The 20,290-nt window shown below is 34.2% G+C and overlaps 1 protein-coding gene across 3 annotated transcripts in view; it reads left to right on the top strand.

The window, feature by feature from the left end:
• LOC136038596 (arfaptin-2-like) overlaps positions 1-19,913 on the top strand; it is a 46,994-nt gene extending 27,081 nt beyond the window's left edge. For all 3 annotated transcript variants that reach the window (XM_065721801.1, XM_065721803.1, XM_065721802.1), the window contains 2 exons: positions 11,095-11,269; positions 13,157-19,913. In XM_065721801.1, the coding sequence (XP_065577873.1) occupies positions 11,095-11,269; positions 13,157-13,312 (331 nt within the window). In that variant the 3' untranslated portion in view covers positions 13,313-19,913. The remainder of the gene's footprint in view (positions 1-11,094; positions 11,270-13,156) is intronic.
• The last annotated feature ends 377 nt before the right edge of the window (positions 19,914-20,290 follow it).

The following is a 20,290-nucleotide window of genomic DNA, read 5'->3' as shown; positions in this document are numbered from 1 at the left end:
AATTACGGGATTTAGCTTGTGCTAATTTAGGCCAATCCCAATTTCCATAGAATTTTTGATTTACTGAAAATTTTAGGAAGAATTCTGATTGGGTGAGATTGCTGCTTATTGAATTTCGATATTACAAAAATCTCATTGCGGAGCATTTCCTAAGGAAATAAATGCTCAAAAGGCAAACAATCCTTGAAGAATTTTTCTTTCAAATTGGTGCAATATGCATTTATTTCAATTATTCAGTTACCATTGTTCATTTACATTATTTGTTCATCATCTTATCATTTTATATAATATGAAAATTGGATGCAAATAATATGTGGGTAAATGGGAAATATTGGAAACACCAAAAACAAGAAGAACAATAGAGAATTTCTCAAGACAGTGGGAAACAAATTAGAATGAATATTTCGGCCCTATGTTCAAGGACCGTCCTCAGCAATACAAAAATATATAAGAAAAAACAACTTACAACAGGATAAAATCAATAAAACTAAAATGAAAAATTTTTCATTTTAGTTTTATTGATTTTATCCTGTTGTAAGTTGTTTTTTCTTATATATTTTTGTATTGCTGAGGACGGCCCTCGAACATAGGGCTGAAATATTCATTCTAATATGTTTTCCACTGTCTTGAGAAATTCCCTATTGTTCTACTTGTTTTGATGTTTGTGATAGTTGGATGGTTGGAATTTTAAAAAGCAAGTGTAAAGTGGATATTAAAAATGTGGGGAGGTACGTGTGTGTAGCCATGTAGCACAGAGAGAGATTTTTGGAGGGTGGACGATAGGCAGGACAAGAAAAGATTGTTGAAGGTTATTTTATATGGGGTGCTTGAAGCTTTTCTTTTTCTTTTTTGTAACCATGATCCATGTAGATTTAAAACATTTAAGATATATTGAACATGTCCGTGACATTTAGTGTAATTATGTGAGTTTTATGGTATTATGTGCCTTTTTTTTCTTTTTGCAATTGGCCTTAGACCGGTTCAGTGCTCCTCGCGGAGCTTTTTGTCGTTAGTCCCCCCCCCCCCAACTTCACCATCATCATTTTTGTTGACAAATAATTGGACTATATTTGTCAATATACACTGTGACCAAGTACCCAGTCTATTTCTTGTCAATAAACTTGCTAGAGAAAGACTATTACAATTTCATTTGAAGACTATACAATACTTTGGTCTGGTCTGATGGAAATTTTCAGTGATAAAATATTGATGATGCTGAGGGACGAGGGGACTTTCGGGAACTAATCCGCTTGACATCTCTGAACCTGAATAACGAGAATTGTTATGCTTTTTCATAGTTATTATTATATATCCTGTTATGTGAGTGGTATTTTTTTTTTCGTTATTTTTTGCCGTGACCCCTAAGTGGCTTTTGTTGAAATAAATATCTATCTATATTATTATATGTTCTGAAACAAGCGATTTTACGACGTTCTTGCAGCTCAACCTACAAAAAAAGAACACAATGCTTATATCATTGGATTCATTAGTTACAGATCTATTCATTCACCGAACCAGAATTATGATATTACTTGGAAATTTTCTTTGGGAATATTCTAAACTTACTTAAAAAATAGGGAAACGGTCCTTTTTCCAACGATTTTTCATTCATTTTCAACGCATTTTTAATCTTAAAACAATCTACGCCAGATTTCAACAACAGAATTCGGTAGATGGATAGATTCGAAAGTCATTTATGGAATGATATCAAAATTGTCTTTTTTCTTCGTTATGCAAATCACAGGAAAACATGGGAAGTCATAGGAAAGCGGAAAAATAATATCCTAAAAATTACACAGTTGACATATCATTATTTATTTCTAAATTATTTTTAGTATTATTTACAATATATATTGATATTGTTTACTATTATTTTAATTATTTGTTGATAATAATTTTACTTATTTATTTAAATATTGATCGTAAAGCAGACTGCCCATTGCTGCATTAGGGAAAAATTAAATCCAAGAAAAATATCCTCACCGTCCGTCAAGGCACTTTCAAAGGAAAGAAATTTCAAAGGATTATCAGCTTTTGCTAATATGCAGCCCTGGCTTTACGCTTAAGTCGTTTTCCTTGTTCGAAGAAATTTGTTCAGTAATCTTTTATCAAATGCCTTGTTTTGAGACTTGTTTCGAGACTCAATTATATTATGGATGATTTGCCCCCAGTCACGCGTTGTACTCCCTACTGAAGGCAGAGAATCATGAGATCGGTACCTGCACTATGTGGACCATTGGTCAGCGTGCGAAAATGATTTATAAATTAAATTCTATTTTTTTTTTGACCATCTCAATCAATTTAGCTATTATATTTTTTACTATAATTGCTATTCAATTTTTAGCTAATATATTCTCTATTTCCTCTAACACTAAAGAATAAAATTTGTTTCATAAAAATCATTCATTTATGCTGCCATTTCGTCCACTTTAAAATCAACTGCTTTCTTCGTCTTCTTTTTCTTCATTTTCTTCTTTGGCAGCTTTTTATTGTAGCAAAGAAAGGAATCGATTAAACTCCTTTTTTTTCGGCCATCTCATTCAATTTATCTATTATATTTGTACTATAATTACTGTTCAATTTTTAGCTATTTTGTTCTCTATTTTCTCAAACACTAAAGAATAAAATTTGTTTCATAAAAATTATTTATTTATGCTGCTATTTGGTCCACTTTAAAATCAACCACTTTCTTTGTCTTCTTTTTCTTCATTTTCTTCTTTGGTTACTTTTTATTGTAGCAAAGAAAGGAATCAATTAAATTCCATTTTTTTCGGCCATCCCGTTCAATTTATCTAATATATTTTTTTTTTACCATAATTGCTATTCAGTTTTTAGCTATTATATTCTCTATTTTCTAAAACACTAAAGAATAAAACTTGTTTCATAAAAAGCGTTTATTTATGCTGCCATTTCGTCCACTGTAAAATCAACCAATTTCTTCGTCTTCTTTTTCTTCATCTTCTTCTTTGGCTGCTTCTTATTGGAGCAAAGAAAGGAATCAATCAAATTCCATTTTTTCGGCCACCTCGTTCAATTTATTTACTGTATTTTTTACTGTATTTGTGTTGCGAGAGCAACACTTTGGTTTTGTCGTGTGTTTTCTTTTGTTCCCAGCACCCGATTTCAGCTTATTCCTAGAAAGTGGTACGGGTCTAACCTCTGTGGTTTTTATGCAAAGTGTGGACCTCGGATTCATGAATATGACTTTGCATTTTGGAAAGGTTCGTAGAACTCTTGCCTGGGGCCAAAAAAATGGTTTTGCTTGACCTTGAGCCAGAGCCTATAGTGGGTGAAGTGATGTGGAATTTTATAGCCTATGTCAGAGAGAACTATCTGAAGTTATGTAGTCAAGCTTTCGTTTCATCAAACCATGTTTCTGCTTCCGAGTGGAAAGATCCGTTCTAGCATGCAAGCAGGCAGGCACCAGTTTCAAATTGAAGATGGACTAAAATCTATAAGTGTTAAATATATGCGGCAGCTACCCAGTCGCACAGCCAATATATCTTTTTTGGGTGATAAATAAAAAAAAAAAAAAATATAGAAAAAAAGTGGCATTTTCCCACGGTCCAAAAGTGCTGCCATCTATTGTTTCTACTCATTTCTGTTCGTGATTTCAGATGAGTTTATCGCTCGGTTTTTCGCACTTGGGGTTGCAGTAGAGAAATGGTATCAGATGTGCCTCTTAAACTTTAACAGTTCTCTCATTGCTAAAGAGATTAGAGTTTATCCTTTGCTCCTTTCTAAGTGATGACGTTAGAAACTAGGCCTACGGCCAAAAAGTCAACTTTCGAACTAAGACAGATAGTTTTTTTGTTGACGGCAGTCGATAGTTCTTGATGAGTTGATCAAAGTACATGCCATCCGTTTTTTGGTAGAAAAATTTCTTCATGAGATGTACCAGTTTAAGAGTTTAAGGGGGTTGACAACGTCAGTAGTCAGGTACACACTGAAATCAAAAATTGGGCGATACCAATTGTGAGACATATAGGGGATTTTTAAGCAACAGCCGGCTGTTAGCTCATAATCATCTTTGGCAATGAGGGGTCCGCAGTTTTTGCTAGTTGGTGTACCTATTATTTGTTTCCGGTGTATTTAATGGTAAGACCAATTTGGTTCCAGTGGTAAGACATGTAGGGGATCTGTAAGATCCTTACAAATTAACAACTTCAGCGTATAAAAGAGGAAACAAAACCAAAGGGTTGCTCTCGCAGCATTTTGCTCGGTAAAGCCGAACAAACGTTGCCGCAACACCTCACGTTGCCCATGCAACGTAGATCTAGTGGCTATTCAATATATTATATTGAAATATATTCTCTATTTTCTCAAACACTAAAGAATAAAATTTGTTTCATAAAATCATTTATTAATGCTGCCATTTCGTCCGCTTTAAAATCAACCACTTTCTTTGTCTTCTTTTTCTTCATCTTCTTCTTTGGCTACTTTTTATTGTAGCAAAGAAAGGAATCAATTAAATTCAAATTTTTTTCGGCCATCTCATTCAATTTATCTATTATATTTTTTACTATAATTGCTATTCAATTTTTAGCTAATGCATTTTCCATTTTCTGAAACACTAAAAAATAAAACTTGTTTCTTAAAAATCATTTATTTATGCTGGCATTTCGTCCACTTTAAAATCAGCCACTTTATTTGTCTTCTTTTTCTTCGTCTTCTTCTTTGGCTCGTTTTTATTTGAACAACGAAAGGAATAAATTAAATTCCATTTTTTCTTTCAAATAAAATAACTCTTTTTCTTCCTGTTATAACGACATTGCCACTTTTCAGAGTTACTGAAAAAAGTCCGGGAACAAGGCACTTTCGCCCATTACTGTTTGGTATATGTCAGCTAGCGGTGTTAAGTAGGTTTTTTCGAATTACAGTATTGACTTCATTCTTAATCGCTGCTAGATTAGTTGGTAATAAAATTTAGACCGTGAAAAAACGAAAGAGTTGCCTAACATTCTAAGCATTATAGGTCTGTTTCCAAAACTAGTCTATTATTCTGTTAAATGATAATAAAAAAATAAGAGTAAAGAGTGTTGCCAATGAAACAGACTAAAAGAAAACAAACAAGAATGATCCAATGTATGATAGGGAAGGGGACTACCGGTTTCCTCCCTATTTGTGCTAAAGTTTAACATATTATATATACTGATAATATTTTCAATTAGGCATAAACTAAACCTATTTAGTCTGCAGACTAAATGTATTGACGAGGGTATGGCACTCTGTTTTCTATGCCATATGTTCGTTTAAAGTTATAGTATTACTATTTAGTTTCATTGGAAAAATATTTTTATTTTATTTATGTTTGTTTTTAATTCCACATTCCTATTTGAAATGTTAGTGAAGGGCTTCTCCCCACTCCCCTCCCCCCAAAAAAGAAATCCACTATTTGCGGGCGTTTAATATTTAAGTAGATGATTTGCAAATGATAATCATCCCTGAATTATGGCAACCCTTAATGTATTCGGGAGGGGGGTCAATTATTAAAAATAGATTTCAGTGTGACAATTTTGGAGTTTTGAAGTTAGATATAATAGGAAAGAACCATGTTTTAGGAAATGCTTCTTCAATCGTCCCCCCTTCTGTGCAGAGAAGCTTATGAATGTAATCTTTTATGTTATACTAAAAAAATTCCACAGTTAAAGAGGAGTTGTTAACCTGCAGCAACCATATTGCGGGCTTAGTCCAAATATATTCCTTGGAATGAAATAAGGTTTTCGCGCGAGTTATTCCTTCTACCACCTCCATATTTATCCGACTGACCTCACGCCGTCAATTTTAAAAATGGGCCTAAAAATGTCATTTTTAAGGCATTAGGCCCCCCATCCCCGAAAAGATTCACTGACCTCCCTCGTAATAGCTGGTGAACAACTTACGTATACCCTATTTTGCATAAATCAACGATACCTCAAATGAATCAAGTCGGTCAAATGATGCTTAAAAATAATTGTCTATAATATTCTGGTCCTCTTCGAACGAAAATTATTTTTTCTGGTGTAACATGGTGGAAATTGCCGTTTTTCTGTGGAAAATCTGTTTCGTTGCTGTAAAGGATGCTAGAATGGATTTCATTTTGAAAAAGTTCTCTTCGAACATTCTACGACTTCTGGAAAAAACGGAAAAAAACAAAATTCCATATTTTGGTCGGTTTAGGTTTTGAATCCCGTTCTTGAGTTCTCTAGTATTCTAAGTTTGATGCCGTAAAATTTTTTCAAGGCTCCATTGTTTTCTTCGCCTGTTTTGCAAAATTAGGAAAATTGTCTAAGCGATCTTCTTTTTTTTGTATTTTTTTTTAGTAAGCTTGGTTTAAAGATTAGTTCAGGGACTACTTTGGATTCACTTGCCAGGATTGGAGAACGAATCCTTACAGCCCTGGGGATCGCCATGATCCTGTGGTTTTCCCTCCAATTTGTTTTTGAATTTTGTAAGTTGGGTAAGCGAATGTGCTTTCACTTATTAGTTGGACATTGCCCCCAAATTTTGTAAATATTTCGTCTTGTTGAATTTATTTTCTCCGACGGAAAAGAATGTCCTCACAGAGGCGAATATTGTGTTTGAGACTGTTTCGGATCATTGTTGAAAAATTTGTTTCTCAAGCTGCCAAAATTGTTTTCATGGCACATGGTATCTACCAAAATCGGACGGTTAAATCGGAAAAATAAGGTATTTTTAACTTACGAATGGGTGATTGGATCTTAATGAAATTTGATGTTTAGAAGGATATCATGTCTCAGACCGGATCCAGTGACATTGAGGGGAGTTGGGGGGGGGGGGGCTAAAATCTTGGAAAACGCTTAGAGTGGAGGGATCGGGATGAAACTTTGTGGGAAAAATAAGCAGAAGTCCTAGATCCGTGATTGAAATAACCGAACAGATCCACTCTATTTGGGGGAGCTGGAGGGGGGGGGGAGGGCTAATTCTGAAAAATAGAATTAGCCTGAAAAATAGGTGGTTTGGGGGACCGGAAATCTTGGAAAACGCTTAAAGCGGAGAGATGAGGATGAAACTTGGTCCAAGATATGTGACTGACATAACCAGACCTGATCCGCCCTCTTTGGTGGAGTTGGGGGGGAGTAATTCGGAAAAATTTGAGAAAATGAGGTATTTGTAACTTACGAATGGGTGATCAGATCTTAATAAAATTTGATATTTAGAGGGATCTTCTGCTTTAGAGCTCTCATTTTAAATCCCAACCAGATCCGGTGACATAGGGGGGACTTGGTGGGGAAACCAGAATTCTTGGAAAACGTGAAAATTGAGGTCTCTTTATCTTACGAATGGGTTATCGGATCTTAACGAAACTTGATATATAGAAGGATCATATGTCTCAGATGCTCCATTTTCAATTCAAATCGGATCCGGGGACATAGGGGGCTGGAGGGGGAAACAGAAATCTTGGAAAACTCCTAGAGTGGAGAGATCGGGATGAAACTTGATGGGAAGAATAAGCACAAGTTATAGATCCGTGATTGACATAATTGGAACGGATCCGTTCTCTTTGGAGGAGCTGGGGGGTGTTAATTTGGAAAAATTAAAAAAATTGAGGTATTTTGAACTTAAGAACGGGTGACCGGATCTTAATGAAATTTAATGTTTAGAAGGAACTCATGTCTCAGAGCTCGCATTTCAAATCCCGACCAGATCTTTTGACATTGGGGGGAGTTGGAGGGGCAAACCGGAAATCTTGGAAAACGCTTAGAGTGGAGAAACCGGGATGAAACTTGGTGGGTAGAGTAATCAAATGTCGTAGATACGGGATTGACGTAGCCGCACTGGATCCTCTCTCTTTGGGGGGAGTTAGGGGGTGGGGTTCGGTGCTTTGGCGAGTTCGGTGCTTCTGAACGTGCTAGGACGATGAAAAGTGGTTGACGTGTAAGGGAGCCGCACAAATTGACTTGATAAAGTCGTTTTCCCTGATTCGACCATCTGGGGGCTGAAGGGAGAGGAAAAATTAGAAAAAATGAGTATTTATAACTTACGAGTGGTTGATCGGATCTTAATGAATTTTGATATTTACAAGGACCTCGTGACTCAGAGCTCTTATTTTGAATCCTGACCGGTATTAAGCCTGTGATTTTCCTTTTAAATCAATCTATTGATTCTTAGAATTTTGCCAGAGCTCATACCATATGAGCTCTTGGCTCTTCTGGCCTCGTCACAAGTGCCATATGAGCTCTTAGCTCTTGTTTTTTTTCAAGATTTTATAAGACCTTGTTTATTCTATGGCCAAAGTTTACTTATCTATACTCCCGTAGAAAATATTCAAATAAATTTGTTTTTTGATAAATTCTCTCGTAAAACGAGAGAATTTTGTGTGTAGTCGAACGTAACTATGAGAAGTTGTGTGCCGATGTCGTTTGTTTTTGCTTGCTACAGCTAACTATCTTTTGACATAACTTGACTTTAATATCGTACTATAATTTAATATTCTATTATATAGTTTAATATTCGTAATATAATTTATTATATAATTATATATCATATAATATACAACATATTATATTATATTCGTAATATAATTTAATATTCTATTGAACTTGCTAGCTTTAAGCTTTATATTCCCTGTGCAGGTATTTCGATTTGATCATGGTTTCACTGATAGATGCAACTTAGTAAAAAAAAGAAGCGCGACCCATAGTAACTGAAAATCCAAAAACACTTGTAGTAGATTCAGGAATGGTAACTATTATATCGAATAGTCTTAATAGTAAGATGCTATTTCATGAACATTTTATGGGAATTTCAAAAATTATCGGAAATCTCTTGAAAATGACGTCAGACCAATTGCCATTGCCGAAAAACCCATTCAGGAAACTGCAGTCCCTGACCTTGAACAACAAGGAGAATCACGTTTTTGTATTGGTAGCAACGTTTTTGTATTGGTAGCACTAACGTGTCCTTTTTTTCTTCTTTTTTCATCACCACTAGTGGAATACCATGGAGAAACGCTTAAGGGCTCATTTGAAAGGGAATTGCAATATTTACGTTCCTTTTGTAGGTAATTAAACATTATATTTTAAATATAATGTAAATTTTGACAAAAATATCATTCTATAGCTAAGGTTCAGCTTCATTCATCCATTGATTATCTAATTATATTTTTGAAATTTTCTTTGTGTTTTTTCTTTTTTTTTAGATTGAAAGATTGAAAGTTTTCAGAAACACCTGAAAGGAGATTATTTTTCCTAGTCTGTCAGCAAGTTCTAGTTGCACTGAAAGTATGAATATTGTTATTGTTCTTATTCTAGGTGGAGTCGCCAAACTGATCCGTGGATCAATCCACCACCATTGTCTACGTACCCACTAAACAGTGGTTGGGCGGGGGGGGGGTAATAATTGATGCTCTGCTTGGCAATACGGTTCCCCATTATCGATCCCTGCTGCAGTAAAGTTGGGCGATAGGCTTGAAACTTGTCCCTGCACAAAAAAACAACAAAAAAACAGTACGTCGAGTTGAGGCCATATTATCTAAGGAAAAGTAATTGATATCATAATTCCAACTCAGTGAATGGATAGGTCTGAAATCATGAACCCAATGATATAAATAGTCCTATCAGTCCAAGTTAAAGCTGCAGACTTGTCGCAAAATTGGGTTCTTCAAAGGGAACCCTAGTTGCTCAAAATACTGCTAACAAGAATGTCAAAATTATTTGTTTTTCTTAATGTTAGTGCTTTAGATGGCCTTATTTGCGCAAAATGAGTTTGATAGGTTGAAGTATGATATTTATCGCTGTGACTTAGAAGCGTTTAATGAACGACCGACAAACAATCACTGTGTGATGTTTGTATGACGAAGTAGGACGTTTGTCGCTCTGACTTATAAGCGTATACTCAACCGCCGATAAAAATATCACTGACTAGCTTTAACCCCTAATTTCAATGGATATTGAGAAATACTTTTTTTAATTAATAAAAGGCCATTCTCTGTTAGAACTATTTTACAATTAATACAGCTCCTTAAATCGAATAAAGGAATAGTATCCAGCCATTGGAGTTCGGCCTCGAAATCACTGGTAGACGAAATCACGAAAGTCACGAAATCATAGATGTCTCAGACATCTATATTGCCACTTAGGAATTCCCCCTAAAAACAAAAAAATTGATTTTTTAGGCTTTTATTAGGGATTTAGGGATTTCTATTAATTTTTCAATTTCTTTTTTAGTTGCTTTTTACGTTTTTAGGGTTGAGTATGGCGCTTATTATTCTGATTTAGAAATGTGGACTCAACACCCGAGAAATGAAGCATCACCAACTGTTCTTGTAAACTCAAAGGAAGCATGAAGAAAAAAATGGGGATTTTTGAGGTCTTTTATTAGAGATTTGGAGATTTCTAGAAATTTTTCAAGTCTTTTTTTAGTTGCTTTTTACGTTTTTAGGGTTGAGTATGGCACTTATTATTCTGATTTAGAAACGTGGACTCAACACCCGAGAAATGAAGTATCACCAACTGTTCTTGTAAACTCAAAGGAAGCATGAAGAAAAAAATGGGGATTTTTGAGGTCTTTTATTAGAGATTTGGAGATTTCTAGAAATTTTTCAAGTCTTTTTTTAGTTGCTTTTTACGTTTTTAGGGTTGAGTATGGCGCTTATTATGCTGATTTAGAAACGTTGACTCAACACCCGAGAAATGAAGTGTCATCAACTGTTCTTGTATAGACTCAAAGGAAGCTTTTTGCTTTTTACATTATTAGGGTTGAGTATGACGCTAATCGTTCTGACTTAGAAACGTTGACTCAGCATCCGAGAAACGAGGTATCAGCGCAACTATTCTTGTGGAGACTCAAAAGAAGCATGAAAAAAAAATAGGGATTTTTAGGGTGTTTTGTTAGAGATTTGGGGATTTCTAGGAATTTTTCAAGTCTTTTCTTTAGTTGCTTTTTACATTATTAGGGTTGAGTATGACGCTTGTCGTTCTGACTTAGAAACGTTGACTCAGCATCCGAGTAACGAGGTATCAGCGCAACTATTTTTGTGGAGACTCAAAAGAAGCATGAAGAAAAAATAGGGATTTTTAAGATGTTTTATTAGAGATTTGGGGATTTCTAGGAATTATTTAAGTCTTTTTTAGTTGCTTTTTATATTTTTAGGGTTGAGTATGACGCTTATCGTTCTGACTTAGAAACGTTGACTCAACGTCCAAGAAACGAAGTATCGCCAACTATTCTTCAGGAGACTCAAAGAAAGCATGAAGAAAAACTAAGCGAGTATGAAAAGTTTCGAGACGATGTTAACATTAAACTGAAGTTTTTAGATGAAAACAGGGTAATTGTTTAATTTTTCACCAATCAGGGCTGTGGAGTCGGCGTCATGGAGTCGGAGTTTGAGCAAATTTTTTTGAATGGAGTCGGAGTTAGAGTCGGTATATTGAAAATGTCTGAAGTTGGAGTCGGTAATAACCGACTCCACAGCCCTGGAATAAATACTTTAGTTAATGAGTCCCTGAAAAAAACTGAAGATGGCAATGCTGTTTTTTTCTCTTTTACTGTGTATGTGAACTGGGTTTTGCTGAATACACAGATGCAGCAGGTTTTCACCAGCTATATAGATTAATTACTAATTAATTGACTAATCAATCGACTTCCTTGAATAATTTTGTACGTAATATATTGATTAATCTTGTTGTGATTTATTGCTGAAGCAAAAACAGACTGAATTGAAATTTTAGAGGTTTATCTGAATTTTTGCTTTTTAGAATTTTTCGTATACATAACAGCAGAGAATTATAATTTTTGATAAGCATTAAATTTTCTTGAATAATTTATTTTTCGTCATCTTTCCCCATTTTGCATGTCCCCTATGACTTTTTCTAATAATCAGAATATTTTCAATATTTTTTTGCTTATAGCAAATATTTTGATATAATATTTTGTTTGATGTAATATTTTTTCTAAGGTTTAACATTTTTAGAAAACCAACCAGTTTACTATGTCTACGGGTATACGTTAACTTTATAAATAAAAATAAGAAGTTATTCGAAACTTTTGCACCTTTTATGCAACTTTTTTTTTTTAATCCAGAAAATAATTTGTAGTTATCCAACTTGCCAGATGTTAAAATTTGTTTTTTTAGCCTCCTAATAGAAGAAACCATTTGAAACCTCTGCATCTCTTATGGAGTCTTTTTTTAATCCAGAAAATAATTAGTTTTTATCGAACTTGCCAGATTTTAAAATTCGTTTCTTTTGTTTTTTTTAGCCTTCTACTTCAAATATATATCCCTCCTTTTCTATTCGTTCTTACAGTTTTACTTGACACCACAAACATTTAATCCGCGCAGATGCTTCGCATCCTTCTGGCAGGCTGTTGGCCCTCCCTTTACATTGTTCAAAATATAAGAAGATAATGAGGAATTTTCGGAAGACGGGGAATAAAATATAATAAACCGCCTAAGCGAATAATTCTGCCATGTGACTAATAGCCATTTTCAGTGAAATATTTTGTAAAACTAAGATTTTGTTTATCGATGGTTTGTTTGGTTTTTTTAAGATTGCGTTTTTGAGTGAGTTAGTTTCTTTTATTGGTTTTACATTATTTTTCACTGAAGACGGCTGTTTGAAAAATGAGCTGTTCAGTGGCCAAATCGATTAGGCTCATAAAACAAACGACAAAAACAGATTAAAAAACCCGCTGCATTGCCTGTTTTGATTTTAATCTACAAATTTAAAAGTGAAAATACCTATAGTTTTTTTTTCAGTTACTTCCATGTGTTTGGGTAAATTGTACAGAATTCCGTTACATATTTGGTAATGATTTTGGTCAAATGGCCAATTGGTCAATGTCGGATTCTAATTTAGTCAAATTGGCTTCTAAGAATATTTGGTTTTTGGATTAGTACTTCTTTTTTTTATTTCTACTAGCATTTACTTATTTATTTTTTGTGTTTTCTTTTTGTATTAGTTCTTATTTTTTGGGAATATCAGCCAAAAACTTAGGTTTTAATCGAAAATAGTTTTAAGAGTAGATTTGATGAGCGAAAATATTGATATCTGTAATAATATAAAATTCACCTACAACTTAAAAGAGAAAACATTAAGTTTGCATTCGATCACTGCTATGATAGAAAAGTTTGAATGGAGGACTGAACAACTTTTTATTCTTGAAAATGGCGATTGATTTTGGCCGAAACAAACTAATTTCTGTTTTCTTTCAGGTTAAGGTGATGCACAAGCAACTTTTATTATTTCACAATGCAGTCTCTGCTTATTTCTCAGGGAATCAAGTAGCATTGGAAGCGACATTGAAGCAGTTCAATATCGCCTTAAAGCAGCCAAATTCAGCGCCATCTTCTTGGCTCGAGCAGCGTTAATGCTTTTCATTTTCTTAGATAACACTTTCTGCAATTCCTGTCTCATCATTCCTTTGTGTTCCATACTTTATCAAAAGATCTTGTCGCCCCATCCGTGTTATAAGGGAGTAAAAACAGAATTTAAAAGTTTTGCAAAAGGGGAAAAAATCATTTCGGTATTCTTTTCGAGATCCAAAGGTGAACGGTAAAACACAGACCTCATTGAACTTTTTTTTGAAGAAAATCCAGTGCCATCTAGCATCTCCTTGCGGAGCAAAGTGGTATACTAGGCACAACTAGGCTTATATATTAGAGTTTAAGAAGTTCCAATGCATTAATTGTTCTTTTTATTATTTAATAATAATTTATTTACTATTTAATAGTAATTAATAATTCATTCATTGGTTAATATTCATAATTATTATTGTTTCTCTCCTTGATTTTTTATTTGGAGACGCTAATGCATAATTGTCGTGCAATTCCAGCCTCTGTGACAGCTGGGGTTAAACCAATGACGTATCAAGGATTTTTGTTGGAGGAGGGGGGATTATTGTTATAGTGGTGGGTTTTACACAAAAAAGGAAAAAAAAACGTATCAAAATGCATTTTGTTATGTTTTTATGATTTGGGCAAAAATTTCAGTGACGGTGGAAGGCCAAACCCCGTACCCCTCCCACCCCCTGGATGCGGCATTGGACCCTGAATTACCAAGCAGAGTTTAATCCACCGCACCACCAGAGGGTTAATTGCTAAAAGAGAATTTACAATTTATTTTTTATTTCTGTTGGTCTCACTGATCACAATGCGCGTCCAAATCAACAGTTTTCATGTTAGTATTGTGAAACAGGAAGTTTCGCCATTTCTTTTCTTCTGAAAGTCATAACCATAAAGTTAAAAAATAAGACGCAATTTGTCAATATTATAACCATTCTGATGCTGGAAAAGTCAAAAGTATATATCCTTCTGTACTTAGCTAATTGATTGAATTTTATAAAAAAAAAAAAAAAACTTTGTCTGAAGGTAAAAAAGCTAGAAAAGACACAATATGTCAAAATTATAACCATTATAATATTGAAAAAGTCGAAATTATGTATTTTTCTGCACTTGGTTAATTTATTGAATTTAGTCAAACGGTAAAAAAGAAAACTTTGGCCAAAAGGTAAAAAAAAAAACTTGAAAGACGTAATATGTCAAAATTACGTAACAGCCACTACGATGCTAGAAAAATCTAAAGAATTTATCCTTTTGTCTTTAGCTAGTTGACTGAATAAAGTTTAACTGATGCTACCAATTGATTAGCGTGGATGCATACCCTGGGAAATGTATATAACGCAATTTGGAAATTATTGGTCATTTATCCCTTTATCGCATGGATGGGACTTTGTATTATTAGACTCCAAATGACGATGAAATGACGCCAGAAGGGTATTACTTTTGGATGGTACAAGGTCCTAGGGACAAGAAGATAGTGTTGAAATGAATCGTATTTAGGCCCCAAAATTCGGTTTCTCATGTATTTTCCATGAATGTATAATGTGGGGATTATCCAGAAAGTAGATTGAGCTTTGGAATTAAAAATAATGCATTAGAAAAAAATTCTGATTTACCGTTGAAAGCCTTATTTAAATATTTCTTTTCAACATATTCGCCACTCGAATTTAGGCACTCAATTAATGAGCTTGGCAATTCCTTCCCCGTAAAATTCTGCTGCTTTGATTCTGCTTTTTATTAGTTTTTATCGGGACTCAACAAAACTTATGTAACCAAGCTTATCACTGACGATTTTGTTTAACGAACTTCGGGAAATTTGAGGAAATTAAGCGAGAGTTTTCTTTTAGTGCATCTTCAGCTTCTCCGTTGACTATTTGAACAAATCCGGCAGTCACTATGGTGGGTCTTCCACTTTGTCCTTCATCAGGAACATTTGCTCGCTCATTTTGTAAACCGAATGCAGCATTGACGCTCTCAATCTGTAGTAATAATGTTATCCCCATATACTTCACAAAGCTGCTGATAGGTCTCTATAGGTTTTTGCAGACAAAATCTTTATTACTACGCGCACGCCACAGTTCGCAGCATTTTCAATCATGGCAGAAATTTCAAACTATCACTGTAATTTGACAGGATAAAGCACGAACTTGCCTGTCTTGTGTCGCGCTAGACTTGTTTCTTGCAGGTACAAATAGGAAACGTAATTTACTTTCTGGATAAACGTTGTGTATTGTGGTGGGCTCGCCTTCCATAAACAAAATATGGACAGAGGTATCTGTTATTAGCGTTGTTTGATGTCTATTAACATAATGTCTTTAGCTTTATCTAACTTTTTGGGTTGAAACGGTCGTATGTCAGTTTTTTTCTTTCTTATGGGAGGGCTTGGTGAAGGTTAAGAGAAAGGAGCACGGGGAACTGTTAAGAGGAATCTCAGTGCCGTCTCGGAACGAGACAATATAATGCGGTCTCAAAATTGTACTTGTATTTATTTTTCATTTTTTTACTTTTGCCTTCAGTGGGCATGAATATGAAAGGCGCTCTTTCGCCAAAGCGTCACAACAAGAAAATTTGTGAAAACCTACTTCATGATCACCTTTATATTCACTTAGCGTTAATTATTTATAATTCAGAAAAAGAGAATGAAACGAAAGTAATATTACTGCTTTCAGAAGATTCTTGGTTGGATCCAAAGAAACTTAGATTTTTGGATTAAAATCCAAGGTTCAATAAATATAAACTATGCTCAATTTAAGCTTGTTTTAGAGTTTTATAGTTTTGTTTTATTACCCAATGCTGCACACCAGTGGCGCTTGCAGTTTTCAGTTACGACTAAGCCCTGGCAAAAAGGCCTAATATACTCCTCTATTCAGTTTCCTAGTTTCTTCTTTGAAATTTTATTGTTTTCTTAATTCTATTATTAACAATGCTGGTTTTGCTAGATATTAGAACAACCAAAAAGTGATAAGTGCACCTAAAAAACAACCAAAAAGTGACAAGTGCAAATCGCTTCTGATGAATAAACTATTCCAAAAGTAAGGGCTCGTGAAGAAAATGGTTATTGACTGCATTTAATAATAGCCGTCTTTGGCCAAATATTTAGCCATAAAGTAATGGCATCCTTGAAATTTTCTTTAGTAATTTTTCTAGTTCCGGAAGCATCCAGTTTTTCAAATATTAACGTAAAATATCATGTTTTAACGAAGTCAATAACCTTGGAACGAAAAATTTAATATTTCAGTTGAACTTCCAGCAAGTTAATTTGATTATTTTGTATCAATAATATTACTTATGTAATGTTCAGCATTGAATTTTGTAATTTTAAGTAGTGACATAATATTCAATTTGAACTTAAAGCTAACCGAGTCCATTATATCTCTTTCGTAAAATCCTTTACGAAATATTCCGTATTGAAAAGACATAATTTTACGTAATTACGTATCTTCTAGTTGAACTTAAAGCAAACCGAGTCAATTATGCCTCATTAATAAAATTACTTACGAAAAATCCCTATTGAAAAAACGTAATTTTACGTAATTAAGAGATTTCTAGTAGAATTTGAGCAAACCAAGTCGATAATTTCTGATCTGTAAGTTTATTTATTTATTATGGAAGACTACTCTGTTTTTGCCGAACAGCGGATTCCACAAATGGAAGACAGTGACCTCCTACTGGAAAGACACAAAGAAAGACCAGTTCTACTATTGACACAAGTTGAAATAACTATCAGGACCTCTTTTTAGTCCCTTAGCTTAAATTACTCCCTAGCTTGGTGTAGGCCCTTTTGATCTCGTACGTAAGGGCCACGTCAGTCAATTGCTGATTCTCATTTTGACTAGTGCTATTGAGAGGAAGAAAGTCAGTGAAAATCTCAGTTGTTTCAGCTCAGTTGTTTCACCACTCAGTTGTTTCACCACTCAGTTGTTTCAGTTGTTTCAAAAAGTTTAGTTGTTTCAGTTCAGCTGTTTCAGTTGTTTCAAAAAGCTCAGTTGTTTCACCACTTGGACCATACAAACTTTTACTAAAGAGTGCCTCCAGACAAATTCCTTTGGGGAGAGGGAAGCTAAGAGTTAGTAGTGAGGCCTTTGCCATAGTAGGGTAAATTGTAAGTACTTCTAGGTTTAGTGCTCCATGAATATTATGCGTCTTTCAAGTAGGGTCCTTCTTGGTCCTCATCTGGGGGTACTCATGCAAACTAGTTAACCTGGGGGGGGGGTACTAGTTTTAGGAAGTAATTGGTCTTTTATGAACTCTATAAAATTGAAGTGTTTTCAGAATAATTTCAATACTTAATTTCGTATAAGTAACGTAGGTAATACGGGCCTGTAGCATTTTTTCTTCTTCCAACATTCAAGTCTGATTTTGCACAGACTTTGATTACTAAAAGTTGGTCCGTTGAGGAATAATTATATATCATTTGTTTTGGGATTCGTTGACAATTGGCCGCATTCCACTTTACCATTGCCATGTGAACACATTGCTAATAATCCCAATTTTTATTACAGCCTTTATTTTCATTAGTAATTTATGTTCCCGGTGGTTAGACATCAATTTTGTGCTTGTTCAAAATAAGGGTCTCTATGTTAACGAAAAATAAGCTTTTATTATTATTTGCCCTTAACATATTTTTTATTTTAAAAAGTCGTAAATATTCAAGATGGTGAGAAAATGGGAGGACAATTCCAAACTAATCAGGAAGTATATCTCGTCTTGTTTAGGGTCAACTGCTCTAAATCAAATCATAAAAGGAACTGTCATACAGACCCGCTAAAACTTGTATTAAAAACTGGCTTATATTTGAAATATTTGAGAATTTGTTTTGTTATATAAAAATAGGCTTACTCTTATTCTTGTGGGTGTAATCAGAGCTACCGACAAAAGAGGACGAAAGGGGTCCATGTCTCAAGGGCCAAAAAAGAAAACCTGTGTGCCATTATTTTCTTATATAGAATTTTATGTCGTTACATGCTTATTGGAGTTCATAGCCCCCTATCCTCCTCTGGTCTGGCTTTTGGTAACTCTGGGCATCCATGTCCATCTATCCAATAAATTGAAAGCGGATTTTTGCTCTTGATTCACTTTAAAAAAAAATTAAAAAGCTTCAAAAGAATTTTAAATCTATGAAATAAGAAAATTTAACACTAGAACTAATTACACAGACCTAGTAAAACTTCTCCCAGTAGAGCTGCATATATGTGGTTAAATGCGTAAAATTAGTCTTTTATTTCAGGGCTATATGGAATCACAGGAAAAGTAAAAAATCCAAGAGCTACTTTAATGAGATACCGCTTGAGTATTTGCAATAATTAAAAAAGTAGCTGAAAGAATGAACATAGTTTAGAAACTGTTAATTACCATATTATCAAAGCCAGCCAAATCACTCTAGAGTGACCGAGTCCTACCTACGGATTGAAAATCACCCTAGGAAAAATGCTTTTTTTTTTAACAACATCATTTTCATGCCCACGACAAGTTCACTTTCTTTTTTTTGAAAATTAGTTAAAAGAAATTGAAATTGACAATTTAACCACTGCTGTCTTTTGAAAGGATATAGTAGCTGCATTGACATATTGTTTTCGTTGGAGTTGGGGGAGCATTCCATGGTGGGGGGCATAATTTTTCTATAGCTTGGTCATAAGGCCACCTAGCATTATTGTTGTGTATTATGTGTGCATCACAATGAAGCAATACTACTTCATCTAGTAAATTTTTGTCAAAGGAGCAATAACTTTCTTTTACACGCTTTTGTTTTTTATCCCTTCTCCTGTAAACTTAACAAAATGTGGGATGTGTCCTTTTGCTTCGGGGACGTCTATACCCCGCCCCCCTCCGAATATCCCTTAAGTAATATTCTTTGCGATTAAACTTTGGCTTTAAGGACTATAGTAAACCTTGAAGAAAAGGTGTTTTTGAATATTCAAGTGTAAGTAAATTTTTGTCGGATTGATACAAAAATATTAACACAAAAATTAATAAAATTCCAAAGCAAAATAACTCTTTTTTGTTGCACTTTCAAAGATTTTTTTTAAATTACTGCTTTTACGAATACATATGCGACACAAAAGATTAATGAGATTTTAATTTCATTTTCGTTTTTTAAACCTTTTTCTATGCTATTTTCTGAATTAGGATACTCAAAGAAATTTTCTAAAAAAAACTCCTGAAAAGTACATTAAGCCTCCTTCTTATTTTTTAAGCACTAGGAAAAAATTAAATATCAAAATTTTTTTTCCGCTGTCGTATTTTCCCCAAAAGCGAATATTCGTGGAAAGGTTTTTCCCTTTTCAGTATCCTAACGGGTTTCATGGTTTTTTTCCCTAAAGCGAAATTTAGAAGCGAAGTGAAAATATGTGAAAAGTTCTTTCCCTTTTTAGTATCCAAACGGATTTCCTTTCTTAGTTTTACTGATTTTATTTGAGCTAGTCAAACCACTGTTTAGTCACTCCAAAGTTGTGTGGTGGGATAAAAGTTGACTCTTCTTATGTTTATAGTAATTGTTTTCTATTGTACTGTGTTAGACTATTGATTTTTTTTTTATTTTGCTTATTTTCAATTTTGTGAAATATCTAGTCTATGTAGTTAAGATATTTTGTTTCGATGTAATTGGTTGAAAATTAAATTAAGTAAGTGAAAATGAACTTTGTTTTGTAAATTAGCCTTAACGGGTTTGCTTACCCCAGTAAGTTACTTCTAGTAACAGTGGCATACTTTTGTCGAAATCCTTGGGGGGGGGGGCAAAGTTGCAGTGAATTTTCCCAAATCAAGTGAAAATGACATTGAAACTGGAAAATGAGCCGTATAGTACCATAAGGGTAAATAAATATTGAAGAAAACTGAACTGTTTCTGTGGACGTTGAATTATGCAGATTTATTTTAGATTTGATGATATTTTTGAAGAAACTAAATTTCCGTTGGGGGGGACTGGTGTTTGGGGGGGGACTGAGGTTTGGGAGGGGCAGTTGCCCCCCTTCCCTCCCCGTCCTATAGCAAATAACACCCCTGTTTAGTAAC

Source organism: Artemia franciscana, chromosome 18 (assembly GCF_032884065.1).
Source record: "Artemia franciscana chromosome 18, ASM3288406v1, whole genome shotgun sequence".
Lineage (NCBI taxonomy): Eukaryota > Metazoa > Arthropoda > Branchiopoda > Anostraca > Artemiidae > Artemia > Artemia franciscana.
The sequence above is the reverse complement of the archived record's forward strand: the minus strand, read 5'-3'. Positions and strand labels throughout refer to the sequence as shown.